Genomic DNA, 26,827 nt, shown 5'->3' with positions numbered 1-26,827 from the left:
CCCAGAACAACAGCAAAGGACCCTGTGAAGATGCTAGAGGAAACGGGTACAAAAGTATCTATATCCACAGTTAAACGAGTCCTATATCGACATAACCTGAAAGGCTGCTCAGCAAGGAAGAAGCCACAGCTCCAAACCCACCATAAAAAAGTCAGACTACGGTTTGCAACTGCACATGGAGACAAAAATCGTACTTTTTGGGGAAATGTCCTCTTGTCTGATGAAACAAAAATAGAACTTTGGCCATAATGACCATCGTTTGGAGGGAAAGTGGGAGGCTTGCATGCTGAAGAACACCATCCCAACCGTGAAGCACGGGGGTGGCAGCATCATGTTGTGGGGGTGCTTTGCTGCAGGAGGGACTGGTGATGAGGAAGGAAGGCAAATTCATGAAGAAGGCAAATGATGTGGATATATTGAAGCAACATCTCAAGACATCAATCAGGAAGTTAAAGCTTGGTCGCAAATGGGTCTTCCAAATGGACAATGACCCCAAGCATACTTCCAAAGGTGTGGCAAAATGGCTTAAGGACAACAAAGTCAAGGTATTGGAGTGGCCATCACAAAGACCTGACCTCAATCCTATAGAACATTTGTGGGCAGAACTGAAAAAGTGTGTGTGAGCAAGGAGGCCTACAAACCTGACTCGGTTACACCAGCTCTGTCAGGAGGAATGGGCCAAAACTCACCCAACTTATCGTGGGAAGCTTGTGGAAGGCTACCTGAAACATTTGACCCAAGTTAAACAATTTAAATGTAACGCTACCAAATACTAATTGTGTATATAAACTTCTGACCCACTGGGGATGTGATGAAAGAAATTAAAGCTGAAATAAATAATTCTCTCTTCTGACATTTCATATTCTTCAAATAAAGTGGCGATCCTAAGACAGGGAATTTGTACTGTGATTAAATGTCAGGAATTGTGAAACTGAGTTTAAATGTATGTGGCTAAACTTCTAACTTCAACTGTACTACCACCCACTGACAATTACAACTCAAACACATGCCCATCATACAGGAACACTCACAAGCACATGTTGAAATGTACACACATGCACAGTTGTAGACACTCACCGGCCAGTTTATTAGGTACACTACCCCGTTCTCAAATGGATCGCTCCTGCAGATAGGGAGTAATGTGGCTTGCTATATAAAGCATGCAGACAGGCATCGTTAGTTACTGTTCTATTGAGCGTTAGAAGGGGCAAAACAAGTGACTTAAGCGACTTTGAGTGTGGTATGATCGTTGGTTCCAGGTGAGCTGGATCCAGGATCTCAGAAACGGCCACGCTCCAGGGATTTTCACACACGACAGTGTCAAGGGTTTGCCGAGAATAGTGCAATAAACATTCATTCGGTGGAAGTCCTGGCGCGAAAACAGCTTGTCGAAGGAAAATGGCAAGAATTTTGCAAGCTAAGAGGCGGGCCACAAACAGACCAATAACGGCATAGTACAACCATTATGTGCAGAATGGCATCTCGGAACGAACAACTTGTCGATCCTTGTCAGATGGGCTATTGCAGCAGATGACCACACCGGGTTCGTCTCCTATCAGCTAAAAACAAGAAGAAGCGGCTCCAGTGGGCACACGATCACTAACACTGGACAATTGAGGAGTGGAAAAACATTGCCTGGAACATGACTGCGAGTTCAGTTTGCTTGAGTGGCCTGCGCAGTACCCAGACCTCAACCCAATCGAGCATATTTGGGATGAGATGCAATGAGCTGTTCACAGCATGAATGTACCGCCGTCCAATCTGTAGCAACTGAGTCCGACCTGAGGCAATGGGAAGTCCGACCCGGTCCTAGATGGGTGTACCTAAATAAATTTGCCGGTCAATGTAAAGACGCACACATTGAAATGTACACACACCAAATTAACTCCGTACTCATGCATGGAGACATAGTTTGGTGAAGTGTGGTTCACCAAACTACCAAACCAAATTGAAATGTAGACACACATACACTCGGGTAACACTTTACTTGATTGTAGATTGGCATTCATGAAACAATTCATGACATCAGTGGAATGGAATTTTCTCAAAAGCTGCAATAGAACACATCTTTACTTAGGCCAGGATTCAATCACCCCTTTTCGGCTATTCACCATTTTAAAGGCAATGTTACCCCTGTCGCGAAGATGGCATTGAGTAAATGCAGCAGATTCTTACACACACACACACACACACACACACACACACACAGTGAGGAGAACAAGTATTTGATACACTGCCGATTTTGCAGGTGTTCCTACTTACAAAGCATGTAGAGGTCTGTAATTTATCATAGGTACACTTCAACTGTGAGAGACGGAATCTAAAACAAAAATCCAGAAAATCACATTGTATGATTTTTAAGTAATTAATTTGCATTTTATTGCATGACATAAGTATTTGATCACCTACCAACCAGTAAGAATTCCGTCTCTCACAGACCTGTTTTTCTTTAAGAAGCCCTCCTGTTCTCCACTCATTACCTGTATTAACTGCACCTGTTTGAACTCGTTACCTGTATAAAAGACACCTGTCCACACACTCAATCAAACAGACTCCAACCTCTCCACAATGGCCAAGACCAGAGAGCTGTGTAAGGACATCAGGGATAAAATTGTAGACCTGCACAAGGCGGGGATGGGCTACAGGACAATAGGCAAGCAGCTTGGTGAGAAGGCAACAACTGTTGGCGCAATTATTCGAAAATGGAAGACGTTCAAGATGACGGTCAATCACCCTCGGTCTGGTGCTCCATGCAAGATCTCACCTCGTGGGGCATCAATGATCATGAGGAAGGTGAGGGATAAGCCCAGAACCACACGGCAGGACCAGGTCAATGACCTGAAGAGAGCTGGGACCACAGTCTCAAAGAAAACCATTAGTAACACACTACGCCGTCATGGATTAAAATCCTGCATGGCACGCAATGTCGTCCTGCTCAAGCCAGCGCATGTCCAGGCCCGTCTGAAGTTTGCCAATGACCATCTGGATGATCCAGAGGAATGGGAGAAGGTCATGTGGTCTGATGAGACAAAAATCTGAAGATGGGTTGTGGCTGGGTCTTCCAGCATGACAACGACCCGAAACACACAGCCAGGGCAACTAAGGAGTAAGAAGCATCTCAAGGTCCTGGAGTGGCCTAGCCAGTCTCCAGGCCTGAAACCAATAGAACATCTTTGGAGGGAGCTGAAAGTCTGTATTGCCCAGCGACAGCCCCGAAACCTGAAGGATCTGGAGAAGGTCTGTATGGAGGAGTGGGCAAAAATCCCTGCTGCAGTGTGTGCAAACCTGGTCAAGAACTACAGGAAACGTATGATCTCTGTAATTGCAAACAAAGGTTTCTGTACCAAATATTAAGCTCTGCTTTTCTGATGTATCAAATACTTATGTCATGCAATAAAATGCAAATGAATTACTTAAAAATCATACAATGTGATTTTGTTTTAGATTCCGTCTCTCACAGTTGACGTGTACCTATGATAAAAATTACAGACCTCTATATGCTTTGTATGTAGGAAAACCTGCAAAATCGGCAGTGTATCCAATACTTGTTCTCCCCACTGTGTGTGTATATATAAATAAAACTAGGCAAGTCAGTTAAGAACAAATTCTTATTTACAAAGACAGCCTACACCGGCCAAACCCGGACGACGCCGATTGTGCGTCGCCCTATTGGACTCCCAATCATGGCCGGTTGTGATATAGCCTGGATTCGAACCTTCTGTAGTGACTCCTCTAGCACTGAGATGCAGTTCCTTAGACTGCTGTGCCACTCGGGAGCCCACTTACTGACTTTTATTTCTGTGCAGAACTAGCTGACTAAATCCACCTCCATGACTTACGATGGAGTTGAGCGGCGGCTGGTGTGGGCGGACTGGAGTTCTGACAAATTTATATTTTTATCAAAAACTATGAATTATAGCACCCAAAGGATACCTCTTATTTATTAGGGGTTTAGCAGCGACGCTCGTGAAAGCTATTGTATTTGTTGGCTATTATTATTCGTCTTCTTTAAAAATGTGGATACATAGATATGTACCAAATTTGGTGCTGATCGATCCAGCGGTCCTGGAGAAGACGTTTAAAGTGGTCAACATCATAAAAAATGGTCCAAAAAACCTGAAAAGCATATTATATTGCATGAGCAGCTTGATGTTGTGTTCTGATATTTGGCAAGCTTCGTAAACAGTACAATAATAACTCGTCTTAGGACAATGTGTCCAGTTTTTCCTGATGGTGGCACAGTGGACACACATCTGAACCCCTGGAAAAGTTGCAGATTTAATTATTAAATGTTTTTTCTCGAGGTGTCAAAAAAATGACATGAACAGTCCCTTGTACTTAAATTGCACACGCCTCTCCCCTCATTGAATTAACAAAAAAATGATTACAACCTCAAGTAACTGTAGCGACCCTGTGTTTATGAATGTGGATATTGACTTTACCACTTGCGTTATCAGCAGACAAGCTCACTTTCATTAAACTTGTTGGGGTTTGTAACAGATGTTTCTTTCCATTCATCAAATGACCAGTTTGGATGCTGGAATTAGTGGACAGGTAGCCTACAGGATACTTTTTAAGTAGTCTAATCAGATTAAAACATTGACTGGTTGTGTTTATGCCACATCTAAAACAAGATCAATAGGGGAGCTTTTTGAGCTGCGTTTCTCATGTCTTCACTGTTCTTTAATGCGCAATGACGCACCTGTCCTCTCCACTGCCTATCGGCTATTCCTCTATGTTCTTGTGGATTTATATTGAAAATTGGTTACTGATTTGAATGATTTTATTTGTGGTATGTTTGCTTATTGTAGATCTGAACAAACGATCCACCTACCACTATTGTCACTGAATGGTGGAAAGAGGACAGGATTAGACAGACTAGTAGACTATATTGACCTGTGGTTTCGTAAGCGTGTGAAAGTGTAGTGCATACGGGAAGTACCAAAACACCTTAATAGTGGAGGCACATGCAAGCAGATGAGGACATTTGGCTATGGAAGAAATGTGTATATAGTAAAACCAGGGGAAAAAACATACTACCCTCCCCTGTGTCCAAAAACACAACCCTCCAAAAAAGCAAAAATAAGAAGTTTATCAACTCTCTATTCCCTCCCTATTTTGGACTGCCCTCCCACCCCAGTAAATTTCGAACTGTCCCTTAAAGGACACAGCTGGAGATATACATCCTGTTCAATGTTTTATTACGGTAACCAGCAAGTTATTACATTAATCGTTGTTACAAGCATGGTTCAGTTTGGGTTGGCACGATAGTGTGAAAGTTTTTTTTATAAGCTGTCTTGAACACTATCTAGACATTTCACGACAAACGTCAACAAACACCAATGTCAGGTGGTTTTGCTTTGCTCAGCTTTAGCGGTTCTCTTTTATGCTGACATTGACAGCTTCGCTGTGTCCATGTTTGTTGTGTCTGCAGATCAGCAGGCTTGCGTCATGTTAGCATTACCCTGCTGCTATATGCTGCCATAGTGAAGAGGTCTTGTGTAGCCTCCTGGTGAGAACACACCGTTTTCCTTATCTGCCTCTGGTGACCTTCATCTAATGTGAAATATGGCACCCTTTTATTACAGATGGAAGAAAAAACATTTTTTTTACTCTCCTTTTCTTTCTCTCTCTCTCTCTGCAAATCCCCTTATCTGAGCATTTCTCATAACCTACTCCCCTCGTGGTTCCTGTGTGTTATCCTAGATTTCCATAGTTATCCCCCAAAAATCTCCTGGAAATTTTTACAGCAGTTTTGGGGCTCTTAATTAAAATACCACTTTAGCAGTGGAGCTTGGTCAGATCACATGTGACTGCAGCATCCGGTATCAAGCTACAGACGTTTCCACTACAGTAATGTGGATTCCTCCCTAAGAAATAAACTTACACTGAAGGTCTGCCCCGGCATAAACCTACAGTTAACTTGGTTAACACGAGGGAGGTTCTCCTCAATGGGTTTATCAGAAGTTTAGGAGCTTAACTTTAACCCTGTCAATCATTCCAGTGGAGGATATTTTGACCTGTACTTTGCTCTCCACTGCTGCAGGCTATATTTTTAGATGTTGGTGTATAGATTTTAATACTGTAATTTCAAGCACTTTGTCACTTAAATGAAATTGAAACATATGCAACCCGTGTATGAATGTTTAAAATTAAGCCACTTTTTTCCCTTTTCTCTAAGATAAAATGTCAAATGGCATAACATACAACTTTAGACTGAAAAGTAACATCAGCAAACCAGACCATGGATTCTAGTATTGCAGATACATGTATCTACAGGATGTGTATCTCCAGCTGTGTCCTTTTTAGGAAAGTGATACATGATGGTATTCAGGGACGGAAACAGGTGTTATTGCAAATGATTTGTAGACTGGAAGGGTGAACATATAGTTTCCGTCTGTGGACATGTTGATTGGTAAACTGTTGCTGAGACTATATCGACCCTACAATGAAAGTGAGATGTTCTGTTTTACATCCACAGAAGCTTCTGGATCCATCTGGAAAGAGGGGGGCTTGAATGGAGGGACTAATGCACTTTTACAGATCTATGCAGTTGTTGGTTGTATAGTATTTTCACATTTGTTGTTCCAAGCGCACGCAACCCCAGCAGTGTTTGAATGGGGCCAGTCGTTCTGTGTTACAGCGATGCCACTGATGAATGAGCCAGTCAAGCGGTGGGAGCTGCTGGTGAGGCTGATAATTGTTTAGGCAACAAGGAAGAAATGTGATTGACGACCTACTAGGGCTGGGCGATATGAAAAATGCCTGTATCGCAATAATCGAGGTTCTGTTATAACGTTGTAACGTTTTACAAATGCAGCATCTCACTGTCTCTGTCAGCCCAATGTCGAATCATGTTCCAATTGCGTGACAACACGTGCACAGAGGTTATCCACCAATCACAACCCTAGACAGCCTTTTACACGTTGTAACCACGCTGGAGAAGTGTAGCGGCGGTAAGAGTTCCACCAACATGGAAAGTGAGGAAGCTAGCTCACTCTCGTGAGGATGAAGTCATCCCCAAAAAGGGCAGCAATATTTTTCTGTCATATGGAAGGGGTTCCGGTTTAAGAGGTCTGATGATAAGCAAACGAATGTCCTGTGCAAAATGTGTCGAAAGAGAATCGCTACGAAAAGGAGCAGCACAACCAACCCCTTCCATCACCTGCAACTGAAACGCGGTGGAATGGCAGGAATGCGTGAGACTACGCAATGCCGATTCCAGTCGCCTGATTCCCAAAACGTCTGCTAAAAGACAAGCTACCATAGCCGCTTCCTTTTCAAACGTAATCCCTTATGACAAGAAAGGTTTGAGGTGGAAGGAGAACGGATGCATTGACCTAGCACATGGCGAAAGATTTGTGGCCTGCTGGAGGTCATTTTGCAGGGCTCTGGCAGTGCACCTCCTTGCACTAAGGCGGAGGTACCGGTCCTGCTGCTGGGTTGTTGCCCTCCTACGGCCTCCTCCACGTCTCCTGATGTACTGGACTGTCTCCTGGTAGCGCCCGCATGCTCTGGACACTACGCTGACAGACACAGCAAACCTTTTTGCCACAGTTCGCATTGATGTGCCATCCTGGATGAACTGCACTACCTGAGCCACTTGTGTGGCTTGTAGACTCCGTCTCATGCTACCACTAGAGTGAGAGCACTGCCAGCATTCAAAAGTGACCAAAACATCAGCCAGGAAGCATAGGAACTGAGAAGTGGTCTGTGGTCACCACCTGCAGAATCACTCCTGTTTTGGGGGGTGTCTTGCTAATTGCCTATAATTTCCACCTTTTGTCTATTCCATTTGCACAACAGCATGTGAAATTTATTGTCAATCAGTGGTGCTTCATAAGTGGACAGTTTGATTTCATAGAAGTGTGATTGACTTGGAGTTACATTGTGTTGTTTAAGTGTTCCCTTTATTTTTTTGAGCAATATATATATATATATATATATATATATATAATTTTAATAAAGAAAATTCAGTTAAGAATTGTCTTGGCCTTTTTTAATTTGTTTATAGAAAAACAAGAAATTGAGATCTATAAAATCTCGTGACTCGTCGAAACTGATGTTTTTGTTGTTGAAATTAACCGCTTTTTATGTTGTAGATATTACTTTTAGGCCATATCGCCCTGCCCTATGACCTACAGTATACACTGACAGGGAGAGAGAACACTAGCCTAAATGCATAGGTATACCCAAATGTTAGGTTGTAAATAACACATTTTAATGAGACAGGACCAGACAAAAGGGGTCAAATGTTTAATAGACAAAATGTCTATTAAATTACATTGATAGTTTTGCCCCCCCCAAATGCACCAATGACCATCAAATGAACAAAAGAGAAAGACAAAGGAAAATAGACAGCAAAAATCATGAAAGCAAAACCAACTGAATATGTTTGAGTGCACGTATGGCGCTATTTGTGTATGTGCACGTGTGTGCATTTGAATGAGTGTGCATATATGCATGTGTACAAACAAACACCTGCAAGGCATCAGGCTCAGGCAAAAAGCCATTAGCTGTAACAATACTGTCCCTGTGTCCGTCAAATGTTCTTTTTGTTTTATTTTGACTTTCTTTTTTTACTTCTTGCTTCTTTGTAGGCCAATAAATATGCTATGGAGTTGCCATGGAGCCTAGACTGTACATGGGGATAAGGAAGAAATGCATTACTACCAAGCCTTATCAGTTCTCCCAGGATTTTAAACTGAGTGTTGTTCTTGGACATGAACTTGCAGTTGGTGAATTTAGTTTTTTTTTTTTTTTTTTGATGCAAACATTATGCAGAAAGTCAAGAAGACTGATGGAATAATGGAAAAACAACCAGCGCTGATGTCATGGAAACAATTAGATTTAAAAACATTTATTTGTGAAATTCCATTTGCAATCAGAGCTTAACAATAGCCCTAGGCCACGCTTGGTTTTCTCCCCTTGGCAGAATGGCGAATCCTGGCATCAACAGTAGCTTCACTGTATTTAGGCTACACTATCAGCTGCACATGCACATTTGCATGTCCTATTGCTCATGCAAAACCCTGCACTGGTTTTCAAGTACTCACTCATGTGTACTGCTTATCAGTTTGGTAGAGATACATCTAGCTCCTGTAATTTGGCTGCCAAAGGTCCTTCTAATTCTGGGTCACTAAAAACATGAACACATTTGTTAACAATCATGTTAAAGCCTAGCTTAATTAGGAATATGGTTCTGAACAAGGTAGATCAAAAAGTCGGATGACATTCTGAGGTGATACTGTATTGTGTTATCGGTGCCAAATTAATCTGCCAGTCAGTGTTCAGAATGTCTATCTCTCTAGTCTGTGTATTCTAGCAATGCGGTGCTTTTTTTTCTCTTTGAATTTGAGCAATTGAGAAAATGGCCTTATTCAATGTTGTACTACAGCCGTACTACATAGCGCCACTGATACACTGCCACTTATTTAGAATGGTCTTTTGTACTTTGTTACACAGTGGGGAGAGTGGAGCAGGGAAGACCGAGAGCACCAAGCTGCTGCTCAGACAGATCATGGAGCTGTGCAGAGCCAACTCACAGCTGGAGCAACAGATACTACAGGTAAGACTACCATGCACATACCTACACCAATGCTAACATATTGCAGGAAAGAGATCTGTCATTCTCATACTATGAGCAACAGAAATTGCCGGGAAGACAGAGGTCTGTTATTATACCAATAACAATGTTGACTTATTTCAGACAAATGACAGTAATAACAAATTGGGTTGGATGCTGCAGGTATGAGACATAGTGCAGGTATGAGACATACTGCAGCTAGACCAGTTTTGACATGTCCCTTCTACCACACCTCAGGCTTGCCCTCATACCTTATTTTTTAAATCAATATGGACATGGAATTTGCATGATATGAACAGAATGGGACACTCCTCTTATTGCCAATGCCTCAGACATAGTTTGAATAGGAGTTGGATGTTGTTGATTCAAGGCTAGTTTGTCAGCTTATTTTCAGAGTATGCAGTAGCACTGATGGACTGATGAAGGATGTGTGGTCACACCTTGATGACATCTTGATATTCATCTCTGTGTGTAGTTGTCACTGTAAATACAGGGCTTGTGACCTACTCGTAACACTCATTCCGCGTTCAAAACAACTGGGAACTGAAAAATACAAGGTCAAATCATGACGTCAGTGATCTTCAGGTCAGAAAGTCGGAGCTCTAGAGTTCCCAGTTGTTTTGAACGCACTGAAGTCGGAAGTCGAAGATTTCCAAGTTCTTAGTTGTTTTGAACGCGACGTCATTCCAACGTCTGTGTGTCAGCCATTTTAGTCAGTCACTCAGTGGAAAAAGGGATGTTTTAAGGTCATACTTTGTTCTTTTACGGACCCACCTTCAGGTTGACATATTTTTTTTATGGGAGAGTAACAACGAAATGTCACGATTGCATCAAAGGGTTTGGCTTTTCTTAAAATAGCCTTGATTGTTGTATTCCCATAGGCCTGCCCAATGCTTGTTCAAAGGATGTAGCAGTGATAAAGAAGTGTGTTCCAGAAAGTATAATAATGTCGAACAGGTTAGGTTACCTAAGCCCCAGCATTCAGCGTTCTGTACCAACAAATAGAGCACACCATGCACTATGCGTAGACCTCATTTCATTGCACAGCACTCGTAGACCGTAGTCTCAGGTTACCTACTATTTACCATGGGGCCAACTGAAACTGCTGAGTCTTGTCTATGTCAAATAGCAAAACATTACCCAGTAACACAAAAGCATGTTTTTCTAGTTAGATGTGTAGCTGATGAAACTGCACAGTGGAGTATACCGGTTTGAACTCGCCCAACATGGAATCCCAGTCAGGCTACACATTGGATTGGCTACATCCAGTTTGACATCGTAGGACATTTTATTTGGTTTGTTTATAAAAATGAAAGGAGGAATCCCTCCAAGTCTGAAGTAAATGAGGAATTATAGAGATACCTAGATAAGACTGGCCTGTCTTGTGTGCTTTGTCTGGCCTGTATTAGCTCAAGGTTCACTCCAATGCTACAAAAACAAATTCTGGATTCTACTACCATTTTATGCCTATACAGTGCATTTGGAAAGTATTCAGACTCCTTGACTTTTTCTACATTGTTACGTTGCAGCCTTATTCTGAAATGTATTAAATAGTTTTTTTTACCCCATCATCAATCTACACAAATAACACCCCATACTGACAAATCAAAAACAGGTTTTTAGAAGTATCACACTTACATAAGTATTCAGTCCCTTTACTCAGTGCTTTGTTGAAGGACCTTTGGCAGCGATTACAGCCTCAAGTCTTCTTGGGTTGGGACGCTACAAGCTTGGCACACCTGTATTTGGGGAGTTTCTCCCATTCTTCTCTGCCGATCCTCTCAAGCTCTGGCAGGTTGGATGGGGAGCATCGCTGCACAGCTATTTTCAGGCCTCTCCACAGATGTTCGTTCGGGTTCAAGTCCAGGCTCTGGCTGGGCCACTCAAGGACATTCAGAGACTTGTCCCGAAGCCACTCCTGTGTTCTCTTGGCTGTGTGCTTAGGGTCATTCTTCTGTTGGAAGGTGAACCTTCGCCCCATTCTGAGGTCCTGAGTGCTCTGGAGCAGGTTTTCATCAAGGATATCTCTGTACTTTGCTCCGTTCGTCTTTCCCTCTATCCTGACTAGTCTACCTGTCCAAGCCGCTGAAAAACATCCCCACAGCATGATGCTGCCAACCATGCTTCACACTAGGATGGTGCCACTTTTCCTCCAGACGTGACGCTTGGCATTCAGGCCAAAAAGTTAAATCTGCATTTCATCAGACCAGAGAATATTGTTTCTTATGGTCGGCGAGTCCTTTAGGTTCCGTTCGGCGAACTCCAGGCGGGATGTCGTGCCCGTTACTGAGGGGTGGCTTCCATCTGGCCAGTCATACTTAAAGGCCTGATTGGTAGAGTGCTGCAGAGATGGTTGTCCTTCTGGAAGGTTCTCCCATCTCCACAGAGGAACTCTGGAGCTCTGTCAGTGACCATCAGGGTTCTTGGTCACCTCCCTGACCAAGTCCCTTCTCCCCCGATTGCTCAGTTTGTTGGGCAGCCTGCTCTAGGAAGAGTCTTGGTGGTTCCAAACCTTTTCAATTTACGAATGATAGAGCCCACTGTTCTTGGGGACTTTCAATGCTGCAGAAATGTTTTGGTACCCTTCCCCAGATCTGTGCCCTGACACAATCCTCTATGGAAGGGCTATGGAGCATTTACTTTAACCGCATGGCTTGGTTTTTGATCTGACATGCACTGCCGACTGTGGGACCTTTTTATATAGACAGGTTTGTGCACCTTTCCAAATCATGTCCAATCAATTGAATTGACCACAGGTGGACTCCAATGAAGTTGTAGAAACATCTCAAGGATGATCAATGGAAACAGGATACACCTGAGCTCAATTTCTCGTCTCATAGCAAAGGGTCTGAATACTTATGTAAATAAGGTATTTCATTTTTTACACTTAATGTGCAAACATTTCAAACCTGTTTTCTCTTTGTCATTGTAGGGTACTGTGTGTAGATTGAGGATGGGGGGGGCCTACATTCTGAAATAGGATTTTTGTCCCCCTCAGTCTTATCATTGGAATGTGTTACAAAACAAGGCAACGGTGTGCTTTAGGACCATGCGGCCGCCTCAGAGTGGTCAGGTAGGCTGTTTTGGAGTGTGCATCCCACCGGATAAAAAAAAATATAGAATCCCTCCCCCACTTCTGAAACCAAAGTTGCGCCCCTGTTCAGCATTGTTGACCGCTTGAGGGGAAGGGGGCAGGAGACATGTCTCTATCTTCTGTTGTATTGACTATGCTGTGTGTAAACCCCCTCATTCATAGTAGTGTTCAGTGATAGTTGAAAGTGATATAGCATCAATCAAGTGATGCTAAGATAACCTTATCTAATGGCTACATATACAGTATTATGGTGTGGGATTGTCATCCATAATGACCAAAGGTTATTATCTGCTTTGATATTGGAGAAGTATGCTCTAATGCACATCCCTTTGAAATGTAATTGGACACATGTTGAGGATGGTCCTTTTGAAATAAGATGGTGGTATAGCGCTGTGGTTTTTCTTAGTGTACTATAGTACGGTCCACTGTCTTGCATTGGTTACCAAACTTGTTCTCATTGTGACCAAATATAAAAGCTTTAGAATTTTCTTGTGACACACCAAATACACACAACCACGTTTCTGGATTTCTGTCACAACCCAAGAGACACTTCCTTCCTACCATTTTGGAATCCCAAACGGAATATCATAACACCATGGATGTTTTACTTTTCTTCCCCTTTTTACTTCCTCTTGGCTCCCCCACTGTGATCATTACTATGGTAAACACACAGACTTGACCCACATGTCTCTCCGGCCCCTATTTTCTCACGCCTGTCTCATGGTACGAGAAGTTCTCTGTGGGATACGGGATGAGACTGAGGGCCTCGAGGAAAGCTAGGAAGTGTTGGGAAATTCCTCCAGCCTTTCTGGGGAATTGCATCACTGGGACTTGGTGGGAGTGATTGGCTGGCTCCTTGGCTGTGAGCTAGGGTTCAGAGAAAGTCTGTGTTTGACAACGCTTTATATTACACTGATGTTATTTCGGGGTGGATGTGGTTGGAGTAGATATGCATTTGATTAGCTTGTATGGCTTAGGTCAGTATTCTGTAATGTACTGTATATTCGCTGATTATTCTCTAACACAAAAGTGTTACAGCTGCATGTTCTCTTCAGTCAGGGTGATGATTAAGTATTCTAGACCTTTTTGGAACAGTGGAAAATGCAGTTCAACTGACCACTACTAAAAAACAGAGTAAGAATGGAAATATGGGTTTTCAGATATACTGTAGCCACATGTTCAAAGTCACTACTTTTTCTATGCCACGTAATCTTGTGCGTTTGCTTGTGTGTCTGCAGAGCAGGGATAATTGGGAGAGCCAAAGGGGAGTACAGAGTTCCAGCAGTCAATAAAACATATTTTCCAGAGTTTCACATCTTCCATTTCCCCCTGCTGTTCTGCTGCGGTCTTCTGATGAGTTTGAGACAATCTTAGGTTCACTGAGTCCAAGTAAACATTCATAATGCAAACTCTTTTCATAAATCACTGTTCACACCATACAATTATGTTTCATTCATTGTACTTAAAGTGCTCCCTGGAACGAGTACATGGTATTGACGATCTCACTTGACTATTCCTAATATGGTACAGCTTCTACCCTCTCTGACTGTCGTCAGTTGGCCTGGTAATTGACGGGATGGGGGAAGTGAGAACTTAGAGGTTAAGTGTGAAATATGTTGAAAGGCTGACAGGAAATCCTGTGTCATTTACTCCTACCTCGGCATGCAATCCCCTCATTGTGGTCACAGCCAGGACATTGGTTTCATTACAATAATGTGTTTTGCATTATTGTTTAAAAACAAGTATATTGCTCTTGCTGCATTCTTTTATATGTTTGCTAATGTTCATTTGTTAACTTTTGCACACAGGTTGATAAGTCATCACCACCACATTTTTGATGGCCTGCTAGAGTTCAACACGCTGACATGACTTGTAATCTAGTTATATCGAGTTGAAGGAGATGTTACAAAGTGTTTTACAGCTACAATGTGCCATCAGTTTTCCCTGAATAACTGCATTGTCTTCCTCGTCCAACATTCACTTCCTTTATTCTCCTGAGGCGTCTATATATCATTAATTTACAAATTAATACAATGACATTTTGACTTTGGTATTAATTTCCCCTGGGGTAAACTCTTGACCTTGCTGCTCTGCTATTGTGATATCTTGGTTTCAAAGTACCACATCCTACACGTTCATGGTCTTTACTAGTCAGGAAACAAGTGAAAGGTTTCACTGGTCATGAATTCTGTATTGTATTGCATCTAGAGAACAATGCGATCCCTTGTTAATCAGATGATACAACCCTTAGTGTGTTTTGATGCTTAGGCCAGCTGGCACGAGAGGCTATGATCAAATCACGTTTTATTTGTCACATGCAGATGTTAATGCGAGTGTAGTGATGCTTGTGCTTCTAGTTCCGACAGTTCAGTAAAATCTAACAAGTAATCTAACAATTTCCCAACAACTACCTAATACACTCAAATCTAGAGAGGTGAATGGGAATATGTACAGTTGAAGTCGGAAGTTTACATACACTTAGGATGGAGTCATTAACTTGTTTTTCAACCACTCCACACATTTCTTGTTAACAAACTATAGTTTGGCAAGTCAGTTAGGACATCTACTTTGTGCATGACACAAGTAATTTTTCCAACAATTGTTTACAGACAGATTATTTCACTTATAATTCACTGTATCACAATTCCAGTGGGTCAGAAGTTTACATACACCAAGTTGACTGCCTTTAAACAGCTTGGGAAAATCCAGAAAATGATGTCATGGCTTTAGAAGCTTCTGATAGGCTAATTGACATAATTTGAATCAATTGGAGGTGTACCTGTGGATGTATTTCAAGGCCTACCTTCAAACTCAGTGCCTCTTTGCTTGACATCATGGGAAAATCAAAAGAAATCAGCCAAGACTTCAGAAAAAAATTGTAGACCTCCACAAGTCTGGTTCATCCTTGGGAGCAATTTCCAAACGCCTGAAGGTACCACATTCATCTGTACAAACAATAGTACGCAAGAATAAACACCATGGGACCACGCAGCCGTCATACCAATCAGGAAGGAGACGCGTTCTTTCTCCTAGAGATGAATGTACTTGGTGCGAAAAGTGCAAATCAATCCCAAAACAACAGCAAAGGACCATGTGAAGATGCTGGAGTAAACGGGTACAAAAATAACTATTTCCACAGTATAATGAGTCCTATATCGACATAACCTGAAAGGCCGCTCAGTAAGGAAGAAGCCACTGCTCCAAAACCGCCATTAAAAAAGCCAGAGTATGGCTTGCAATTGCACATGGGGACAAAGGTCATACTTTTTGGAGAAATGTCCTCTGGTCTGATGAAACAAAAATAGAACTGTTTGACCATCGTTATGTTTGGAGGAAAAAGGGTGAGGCTTGCAAGCCGAAGAACACCATCCCAACTGTGAAGCACGGAGGGACTGGTGCACTTCACAAAATAGATGGCATCATGAGGAAAGAAAATGATGTGGCTATATTGAAGCAACATCTCAAGACATCAATCAGGAAGTTAAAGCTTGGTCGCAAATGGGTCTTCCAAATGGACAATGACCCCAAGCATACTTCCAAAGTTGTGGCAAAATGGCTTAAGGACAACAAAGTCAAGGTATTGGAGTGGCCATCACAAAGCCCTGACCTTTATCCTATATAAAATTTGTGGGCAGAACTGAAAAAGCGTGTGCGAGCAAGGAGGCCTACAAACCTGACTGTTACACCAGCTCTGTTTGGAGAAATGGTCCAAAATTCCCCCAACTTATTGTGGGAAGCTTGTGGAAACGTTTGACCCAAGTAAAACTATTTAAAGGTAATGCTACCAAATACTAATTGAGTGTATGTAAACTTCTGACCCACTGGGAATGTGATGAAAGAAATAAAATCTGAAATAAGTAATTCTCTATTCTGACATTTCACATTCTTAAAATAAAGTGGTGATCCTGACTCGCCCTTGGACAGGGAATTTTTACACGGATTAAATGTCAAGATTTGGGGAAAACTGAGTTTAAATGTGTTTGGCTAAGGTGTATGTAAACTTCCGACTTCAACTGTACAGTCGTGGCCAAAAGTTGAGTGACACATTAATTTTCACAAAGGCTGCTGCCTCAGTTTGTATGATGGCAATTTTCATATACTCCAGAATGTTATGAAGAGTGATCAGATGAATTGCAATTAATTGAAAAGTCCCTCTTTGCCATGAAAATTAACTGAATCCCCCAAAAACATTTCAGCTGCATTTCAGCCCTGCCACAAAAGGGCGAGCTGACATGTCAGTGATTCTCTCAACACAGGTGGTGTGAGTGTTGACGAGGACAAGGCTGGAGATCACTCTGTCATGCTGATTTGAGTTCGAATAACAGACTGGAAGCTTCAAAAGGAGGGTGGTGCTTGGAATCATTGTTCTTCCTCTGTCAATCATGGTTAACTGTAAGGAAACACGTGCCGTCATCATTGATTTGCACAAAAAGGGCTTCACAGGCAAGGATGCCTAAATCAACCATTTATCGGATCATCAAGAACTTCAACGAGAGCGGTTCAGTTGTTGTGAAGAAGGCTTCAGGGCGCCCACGAAAGTCCAGCAAGCTCCAGGACCATCTCCTAAAGTTGATTCAGCTGCAGGATCGGGGCACCACCTGTACAGAGCTTGCTCAGGAATGGCAGCAGGCAGGTGTGAGTGCATCTGCACGCACAGTGAGGCAAAGACTTTTGGAGGATGGCCTGGTGTCAAGAAGAGCAGCAAAGAAGCCACTTCTCTCCAGGAAACACATCAGGGACAGACTTATATTCTGCAAAAGGTACAGGGATTGGACTGCTGAGGACTGGGGGTAAAGTCCTTTTCTCTGAATCCCCTTTCCGATTGTTTGGGGCAACCGGAAAAAAGCTTGTCCGGAGAAGACAAGGTGAGCGCTACCATCAGTCCTGTGTCATGCCAACAGTTAAGCATCCAGAGACCATTCATGTGTGGGGTTGCTTCTCTGCCAAGGGAGTGGACTCACTCACAATTTTGCCTAAGAGCACAGCCTTGAATAAAGAATGGTACCAACACATCCTCCGAGAGCAACTTCTCCCAACCATCCAGGAACAGTTTGGTGCCGAACAATGCCTTTTCCAGCATGATGGAGCACCTTGCCATAAGGAAAAAGTGATAACTAAGTGGCTCGGGGAACAAAACGTTGATATTTTGGGTCCATGGCCAGGAAACACCCCAGATCTTAATCCCATTGAGAACTTGTGGTCAATTCTCAAGAGGCGGAAGTTAATTGACAGCATGCCAGGGCAGATTGCCGAGGTCTTGATAATGAAGGGGAAACACTGCAAATATCAACTTCATGTAATTGTCAATAAAAGCCTTTGACACTTATGAAATGCTTGTAATTATACTTCAGTATTCCACAGTAACATCTGACAAAAATATATAAAGACACTGAAGCTGCAAACTTTGTGGAAATTAATATTTGTGTCATTCTCAACTTTTGATCACGACTGTACATGTAAGTAAACTCAGCAACAAAAGAAATGTCCTAACTGTCAAATTCGTTTATTTTCAGCAAACTTAACGTGTACATATTTGTGTTTACGTAAGATTCAACAACTGAGAGACAAACTGAACAAGTTCCACAGACATGTGACTAACAGAAATTGAATAATGTTTCCCTGAACAAAGGGGGGGTCAAAATCAAAAGTAACAGTCAGTATCTGGTGTGGCCACCAACAGTCCTCATGGACTGCACCAGATTTGCCAGTTCTTGCTGTGAGATGTTAGTTAGGTGCATGTTCATTAATTGTTTATTGGTCATTGAACAGGCATGGCAAACCGTGTTTAAATCCTTTACAATGAAGATCTGTGAAGTTATTTGGATTTTTTTCAAATTATCTTTGAAAGACAGGGTCTTGAAAAAGGGACTTTTTTTTGCTGAGTTTATATGGATGAGCGATGGCCGAGCGGCATAGGCAAGGTGCAATAGATGTTATAAAATACAGTATATACATCAAATTAAACTTTATTTGTCACGTGCCGAATTCAACAAGTGTAGACCTTACCGTGAATTGCTTACTTCACGGTAAGGTCTACACTTGTTGTACTTGTAAGATATGTAAACATTATTAAAGTGGCATTTGTTTAAAGTGACTAGTGATCCATTTTATTAACGTGGCCAGTCATTGGGTCTCAATGTAGGCACTCTAATATACCGTTCCCCTCTAATATAGTGTGGTCAGGCACACAGCTAGTGAACTACACTAATGCTGTATGCCTCATGGAAAGTTGCATATCTATCGATGTCTTGTGATTTAGGGCTTGAAAATGTTAAACTCCTGGCCCCGTGTAGGATCAACATGATGTAAGGTCTGGTGCTGATCTTGTACTGTATGGTATTTCTAGGTGAATCCTCTGCTGGAGGCCTTTGGCAATGCCCAGACTGTGATGAATGACAACAGCAGTCGCTTCGGGAAGTACATTCAGCTGCGCTTCCACAACTCCTCAGGTGTGGGGTGGGGGGGGGGGGGGGCAGTGTATTCATCTATTGTGTGTACTTCAAATTTGTTTATTTATACACTAAATGTATGTGGTGATTTGCATTGATACGACAGACATGTAGAATGACTTGATCCTGTGTGTGGTGCTGTGCTCTTAACAGTAAAAGGAGCTAAGATCAACGAGTACCTCCTGGAGAAGTCTCGTGTGGTCCACCAGGATGAGGGCGAGAGAAACTTCCATATCTTCTACTGCATGCTGGCGGGCATCTCCCCGGACGACAAAGACATGTATGGACTCCTGGACCCCACGCAGTACAGGTGGGTCCGACTGTGATGTCATCACTCTGCAACGTTTCCTCCACAGGTAGCGATGACTGGGTGTGGTCTGGGAAGTTAGACATTTCCACAAAGAGTCATAGGTCACACACCTTAATAACTGAATGTATTTTTTATTTTCCTGACATAAACCAAGGTTTTTGAACTCTATCTAGTCTTAATGTTCCTTCCTGCCTTTTTTGGTTCTTGTGGCTTATACAAATAGCAGCCACATAGTTCTCAGTGTTGTTCAGTATGTGTATGCTACTTGTATTTCACTTCTCTTGATAGTTGAACAGGCCTAGGCCTGGAGTGAAATGCTAGGTATTTAAACAATGTTGTGTTTGTAGTGCCCTATGATGCATTCAGTTGTTGTGCCCTGCGATAGTTGCTGCCCTGCTATGTTGTAGTGCCCTATGATGCAGTGAGTTGTTGTGCCCTATGATGGAGTGAGTTGTTGTGCCCTGTGATAGTGGCTGCCCTGCTATGTTGTAGTGCCCTATGATGCAGTGAGTTGTTGTGCCTTACGATAGTGGCTGCCCTGCTATATTGTAGTGCCCTATGATACAGTGCAGCAATGTAGAAGCCTCAAAGTGTTTGTCAATCAGATATGCATAATGCCTTGACCGTTATGCCCCCTACATATGTAGCCTATGTGTGTGTTCTGCGCTCACTCATCAGATCTGTATAAATGTGTTTGTGTGGCTGTGTCTGTCAGGTATCTGAATGGGCGGTACGGCTCGGAGGACATAGTGAGGAAATGGGGGGAGAAGTACAGTGAAGTGTGTAACGCAATGGACATGGTGGGATTTCAGGAACAGGTAAGACCTCTCACTGGAACTCTTTCTCATCCATCCGTTTGCAGTATGTCAGCCATGAGGAGAACATCTGAATCTGATTGTACTTTGTTGGACTAATTGATTGATTGACTGATAAACAAATTGTTAATGTTATTAACCAGTTGATAAATGACCAATTGATTGACTGATGTTTTGACTGACAGATGGACTGATTGTATATGTGTATATGTTGTGTCATCAGGAGAAGGTAGACATGATGACTATCCTGGCAGGGATCCTGTCTTTGGGAAACATCATGTTTGAGCCCACAGAGACCGACGTGCTCAGGGTCACTGGCAAGTCCATGGGCTGGCTCAAAGCCACAGCCGTGAGTCTACATCCTCCTCCACTCCTTCTCTGCCATTCTTTCTTTTGCTCTCAAGGAAATGGCTGGTCTGGCAGTATCAATTATTACGAACATAAGAGGATAGCACTGCCAAACCATTAGATTCATGAATAAGCTAATAAAAATGGGTGGCTACAGAGTACATTTTGGGTTCTCGAGTGGGCAAACGGTCTAAAGCACTGCATCTCAGTGCTAGAGGTGTCACTACAGACCTTGGTTCGATTCCAGGCTGTATCACAACCGGCCAGGATTGGGAGTCCCATAGGGCGGTGCATAATTAGCCCCGCGTCGTTAGGGTTTGGCCGGGGAAGGCTGTCATTGTAAATAAGAATTTGTTCTTAACTGACTTGCCTAGTTAAATAAAATAAACATTTAATTCCATTTGGCCTCGTTTGGTAGCAGCTTCTGTTGACATATGCAATTTACTTATTGACCTGTTGGTGTTTTCCAAGATGGCAGTAGGCATTTTTTTCCTTTTCCTCCATGAATGTTCATCAGTGGTATTGACTTAGCGAAATATAAACTACAAGAACAGTTCCAATCAACAGTTTACAGTAGAAGAGTCCATCTGATAGTGGTTTATACAGCAGAAGGAAGTGGTCCAACGACTAAGCTAGGGGAAGAACCGGTTGATTATCAGTCCTGAGCATACATGGTAAAAAACAAACAAGGGGATTTTTGAGGCAATCACTACAGTACTTTCTTTACAAAATGACCTCTGACCTTTCTGACATGGGCAGCTGCTGTCTCATGGAGACAGTTTTGACACTTTTTGTGTGCTTTTCAACTAGTTTGTGTGTGTCCATGATATTTAAACGTTTGTGTATGCATAGATCCACATGCTATTTAAACAGGTGATAGTGTGTGTGCGTGCCTTCTATTTAAACAGGTGAATGATTGCCCCCTGCTCTGCTGTCCCTCTTGATTAGCAGCCCTCCCAGGCAGGCAGTGGGCTGAGACAACATCTGGCCAGCTTAGATAAGATACAGGGTCACGAGGGGCTATATTTGGAGTTTAATGGAGAGGTACTGCTCAACTTCCACCTGACGCAGGATCAGCTGGTCTTTGCCCAGTTTTCATTATCATTATGAGCAAAACATCTTCACAGATCTGGATACTGAGGAGATTTGGGTTCTAGCAACAGGGGTGATTAGGGCATGCTAGCAACAGGTGTCCCACCACTGTAATTGCTTCTCCCTTCGTGATCCTAATGCTAAACTGTTGCTAATATAGACAAACACAAAATATTTGGTTCCTGACTGTCCACTGACTAATACTGGGTATCCAGATATGAAGCAAATGTATAGTTTGAGTGAAATATACCTTTTTTGAGAGCTAATAGTACACATCTATAGCATTAGGACTGTTTCCCCTTTTTTAACATTGATTCACTGAAAGTATCGCTGTCTGAGGATGGTCTTTGTTTGATGTTTGGCAGGTTTTTGCATGATCGCATTGCCTAGCAATGCCATGACCTTAGCTTTGCATGTTCAATAGGGCCACGTCTGGGCTAAAAGGGCCTTGGGGCTCGGTTATTTAGGAGCTATTGTGTGTAAGCTTGTGTACTTTGTACACTTTCTGTGTAGGCCTATGTTTTTGTGTTAATCTGATCATGGAAGTATCCCTTTAACTCGTCGATACTATTTGTATGTCTCTGCGTGCAGTTTGATGGAAGTTGTTGACTGTCATTAACGCAATTGCTAGTGCAATGACGAAGTCTATGGTAACTGTAAGCATGCTAGTAGATACCATAAACTTCCAGTCATTGTGCTAACGCTAGTTAGCATTGGCTTGCGAAATTACCTCTAACTTCTTTTATACTGGATGCAGAGACATACAAATGACTCTGGGGAAGTAGATGACGGATCATAAAGGATCATTGCCAAAATTCTGAAGTATCCCTTTTAATATTTGTGTTTTTGCCTTCTCAGGGTCAGTTTGGGGTGCAGGAGGAGGAGTTGCTGAGGAGTCTGACCTGTACTCTGTCTGTGACGAGAGGAGAGGCCATCCGCAGGCTGCACAACCAGCAGCAGGCCGAGGGTAAGGAGAAAAGCACTGGTCCAGGATCAGCTTCCCTTATCACATCACCTTAGCCATTAGAAAGGAGGGCCTGGGTCTGTATTAACCACCATGGATACTAACTGTTGTTGTAGGGCCTCTAGAACCCAGTCTTGTCATTCATTTAGGCTTTCCATGAAACTGGAGTGCACACGGTTTGTGTACATTCATGACAGTGCCAGAACAGTATGAAAGAACATTACAGGATACGGTTTAATACAGTAAATGTGCCGTGTCTTACTAATGCCAGCCAATGATGTCCCTAAGATAATGGACAGTTTTGTGTTTTCACCCTAATGGTTGAGGTTAGGATTAAGGGAGGGTAAACGGACCACAACTTTCTCCTCGTGTGTTTAAAGAAGGCCCATGTCTGTCTGACCAACCACTGTAAATTGTTTTGTATTTATTAAAGATCCTTATTAGTTCCTGCCAAGGCAGCAGCCACTCTTCCTGGGGTTCATCAACATTAGGCAGTTATATACAATTTTAAAATATTACATGCCATTACATTTCATAGCACATTTAGTGTGTTCCCTCAGGCCACTACTCTACTACCACATATCTACAATACAAAATCCATATGTACGTGTGTAGAGTGCGTGTCTTATTATGTGTGTGTGTGTGTGTCTGTCTCCACTGTTCCATATGGTGTTTAAAAAAAAAGAAGCTCTGATTCTGCTGCTTGCTCCATGTAGTCATGGCTCTATGTAGTACTGGGCGACTCCCATAGTCTGTTCTTGAGTTGGGGATTTTGAAGAGACCTTTGGTGGCATGTGTGTCTGAGTTGTGTGCTAGTAGTTTAAACAGACAGCTTGGTTCATTTAGCATGTCAACACTTCTTACAAAAACAATTAATGATGATGTCAATCGCTCCACTTTGAGCCATTAGAGATTTATTTAAATAAAGAAGAAAAAAATGGACATGCATATTATTAATGTTAGTTCTCCGTGTACATTTAAGGACCAGTCGTGCTACTCTGTTCTGAGTCAGTTGTAATTTTCCGATGTCACTCTTTGTGGCACCTGACCACACGACTGAACAGTCAAGAGCCTGTAGGTCCTGCCTTGTTGATATTGTTGTTAGAAAGGCAGAGCAGCGATTTATTATGGACCGACTTCTCCCCATCTTAGCTACTATTGTATTAACATGTTTTGACCATGACCGTTAACAATCCAGGATTACTCCTAGCAGTTTAGTCACCTCAACTTGCTCAATTTCCACATTATTTATTACAATATTTAGTTGCGGTTTAGTGAATTATTTGTCCCAAATACAATGCTTTTAGTTTTTGAAATATTTAGGACTGACTTATTCCTTGCCACCCATTCCAAAACTAACTACAGCTCTTTAAGTGTTACAGTGATTTCAGTCGCTGCAGTAGCTCATGTGTTCTGTCATCCACATACATAGACACACTGGCTTTACTCAAGGCCAGTGGCATGTCATTAGTAAAGATTGAAAAAAGTAAGGGGCCTAGACAGCGCCCTGGGGTATTTCTGATTCTACCTGGATTATGTTGGAGAGGAATCCATTAATGAACCCCCTCTATGTTCTGTTAGACAGGTAACTCTTTATCCACAATATAGCAGGGGGTGTAAAGCCATAACACATACGTTATTCCATCAGCAGACTGCGATCGATAATGCCAAAAGCCGCACTGAAGTCTAACAAAGCAGCTCCCACAATCTTTTTATCATAAATGTCTCTCAGCCAATCAGTCATTTGTGTAATGCTGTGCTTGTTGAACGTCCTTCCCTATAAGCATGCTGAAAGTCTGTCAATTTGTTTATCGTAAAATAGCATTGTATCTGGTCAAGCATAGTTTTTTCCAAAAGTTTAGTAAGGGTTGATAACAGGCTGGTTGGTTGGCTATTTGAGCTAGTAAAGGGGGCTTTACTATTTTTGGTTAGCAGATTACTTTTGCTTCGCTCCAGGCCTGACTGCTTTAGCATCAATGGGAAAGAAAAAAATAAACTAAAGCTGAAAATAGAAATAGAAATACTATTAATTAGAGGTCGACCGATTTTATGATTTTTCAATACCGATTATTGGAGGACCGAAAAAAGCCAATACCGATTTAATCTGCAGATTTTTTATTTAATTTTTTTAATTTATTTGTAATAATGACAATTACAACAATACTGAATGAACACTTATTTTAACTTAATATAATACATCAATAAAATAAATTTAGCCTCAAATAAATAATGAAACATGTTCAATTTGGTTTAAATAATGCAAAAACAGTGTTGGAGAAGTAAAAGTGCGATATGTGCCATGTAAAAAAAGCTAACGTTTAAGTTCCTTGATCAGAACATGAAAACATATGAAAGCTGGTGCTTCCTTTTTAACGTGAGTCTTCAATATTCCCAGGTAAGAAGTTTTAGATTGTAGTCATTATAGGACTATTTCTCTCTATACCATTTGTATTTCATATACCTTTGACTATTGGATGTTCTTATAGGCACTATAGTATTGCCAGTGTAACAGTATAGCTTCCGTCCCTCTTCTCGCCCCTACCTGGGCTCGAACCAGGAACACATCGACAACAGCCACCCTCGAAGCATCGTTACCCATCGCTCCACAAACGCCGCGGCCCTTGTAGAGCAAGGGGAACAACTACTCCAAGTCTCAGAGCGAGTGACGTCACCGATTTGAAACGCTATTAGTGCGCACCCCGCGAACTAGCTAGCCATTTCACATCGGTTACACCAGCCTAATCTCGGGAGTTGATAGGCTTGAAGTCATAAACAGCTCAATGCTTGAAGCATTGCGAAGAGCTACTGGAAAAACGCATAAAAGTGCTATTTGAATGAATGCTTACAAGCCTGCTGGTGCCTACCATCGCTCAGTCAGACTGCTCTATCAAATCAGACTTAATTATAATATAACACACAGAAATACAAGCCTTTGGTCATTAATATGGTCGAATCCAGAAACTATCATTTCGAAAACAAAACGTTTATTCTTTCAGTGAAATACGGAATCGTTCCGTATTTTATCTAACGAGTGGCATCCATAAGTCTAAATATTCCTGTTACATTGCACAACCTTCAATGTTATGTCAGAATTACGTACAATTCTGGCAAATTAGTTGGCAACGAGCCAGGCGGCCCAAACTGTTGCATATACCCTGACTCTGTGTGCAATGAACGCAAGAGAAGTGACACAATTTCACCTGGTTAATATTGCCTGCTAACCTGGATTTCTTTTAGCTAAATATGCAGGTTTAAAAATATACTTCTGTGTATTGATTTTAAGAAAGGCATTGATGTTTATGGTTAGGTACAGTCGTGCAACGATTGTGCTTTTTTCGCAAATGCGCTTTTGTTAAACCATCCCCCGTTTGGCGAAGTTGGCTGTCTTTGTTAGGGAGAAATAGTCTTCACACAGTTCGCAACGAGCCAGGCGGCCCAAACTGCTCCATATACCCTGACTCTGTTCCAAGAGAAGTGACACAATTACCATAGTTAAAATAAATTAATGTTAGCAGGCAATATCTAAATATGCAGGTTTAAAAATATATACTTGTGTATTGATTTTTAAGAAAGGCATTGATGTTTATGGGTAGGTACACGTTGGAGCAACGACAGTCCTTTTTCGCGAATGCGCACCGCATCGATTATGTGTGGCTGAATTAGAATTAGTTGGGTAACATAGATAAATAAGATGTTTTATTTACATAATATGCTTATGTGAGATACTTGCCATTAGAATGTATCCTTTTGAACTATAGTGTTGGCAGTTGCACTTTTTTCTTAGCTGGGGCTCAGTCATTTGGGGTCCAGAGAGGGGAGAGTTCAGGCTTGTCTTTTACATGTCTCTGGTGCTATGCAGAATATCAGAAAGGGAAGAGGACAGAATGGAACATTGTCTTCATATATGAATGTATCTGTTAAACCATGTGAAGGGATGGCGTGATTAAGGGTGAACCAATTACTTGGCTCCACAATGTCTGTGCGCAAATCACTCCCCTCAGTGAGCTTGTTCAGGAGTGGGGTCAAGAGGGGGTTTACTTGAGATGGGAGTATCTAGAGTTGACAATTGAGTTATGCCTTGGATGCGGTAATGTTTTTGTACTATGAAGTACCAGGAACGAGATTAGAACCTCGTCTTAGAGACCAAACTGAACGATAGCCAGATAGCA

General features: G+C 42.1%; 1 protein-coding gene across 1 annotated transcript in view; it reads left to right on the top strand.

Moving 5' to 3' along the window:
- LOC129864091 (myosin-IIIb-like) overlaps positions 1-26,827 on the top strand; it is a 49,327-nt gene that overhangs the window by 4,195 nt on the left and 18,305 nt on the right. Inside the window, exons 4-9 of the mRNA XM_055936689.1 lie at positions 9,466-9,568; positions 19,027-19,129; positions 19,283-19,439; positions 20,155-20,257; positions 20,478-20,603; positions 22,553-22,661. Of these exons, the coding sequence (XP_055792664.1) occupies positions 9,466-9,568; positions 19,027-19,129; positions 19,283-19,439; positions 20,155-20,257; positions 20,478-20,603; positions 22,553-22,661 (701 nt within the window). The remainder of the gene's footprint in view (positions 1-9,465; positions 9,569-19,026; positions 19,130-19,282; positions 19,440-20,154; positions 20,258-20,477; positions 20,604-22,552; positions 22,662-26,827) is intronic.

This window comes from Salvelinus fontinalis, chromosome 10, assembly GCF_029448725.1.
Source record: "Salvelinus fontinalis isolate EN_2023a chromosome 10, ASM2944872v1, whole genome shotgun sequence".
NCBI classification, from domain to species: Eukaryota; Metazoa; Chordata; class Actinopteri; order Salmoniformes; family Salmonidae; genus Salvelinus; species Salvelinus fontinalis.
The sequence above is the reverse complement of the archived record's forward strand: the minus strand, read 5'-3'. Positions and strand labels throughout refer to the sequence as shown.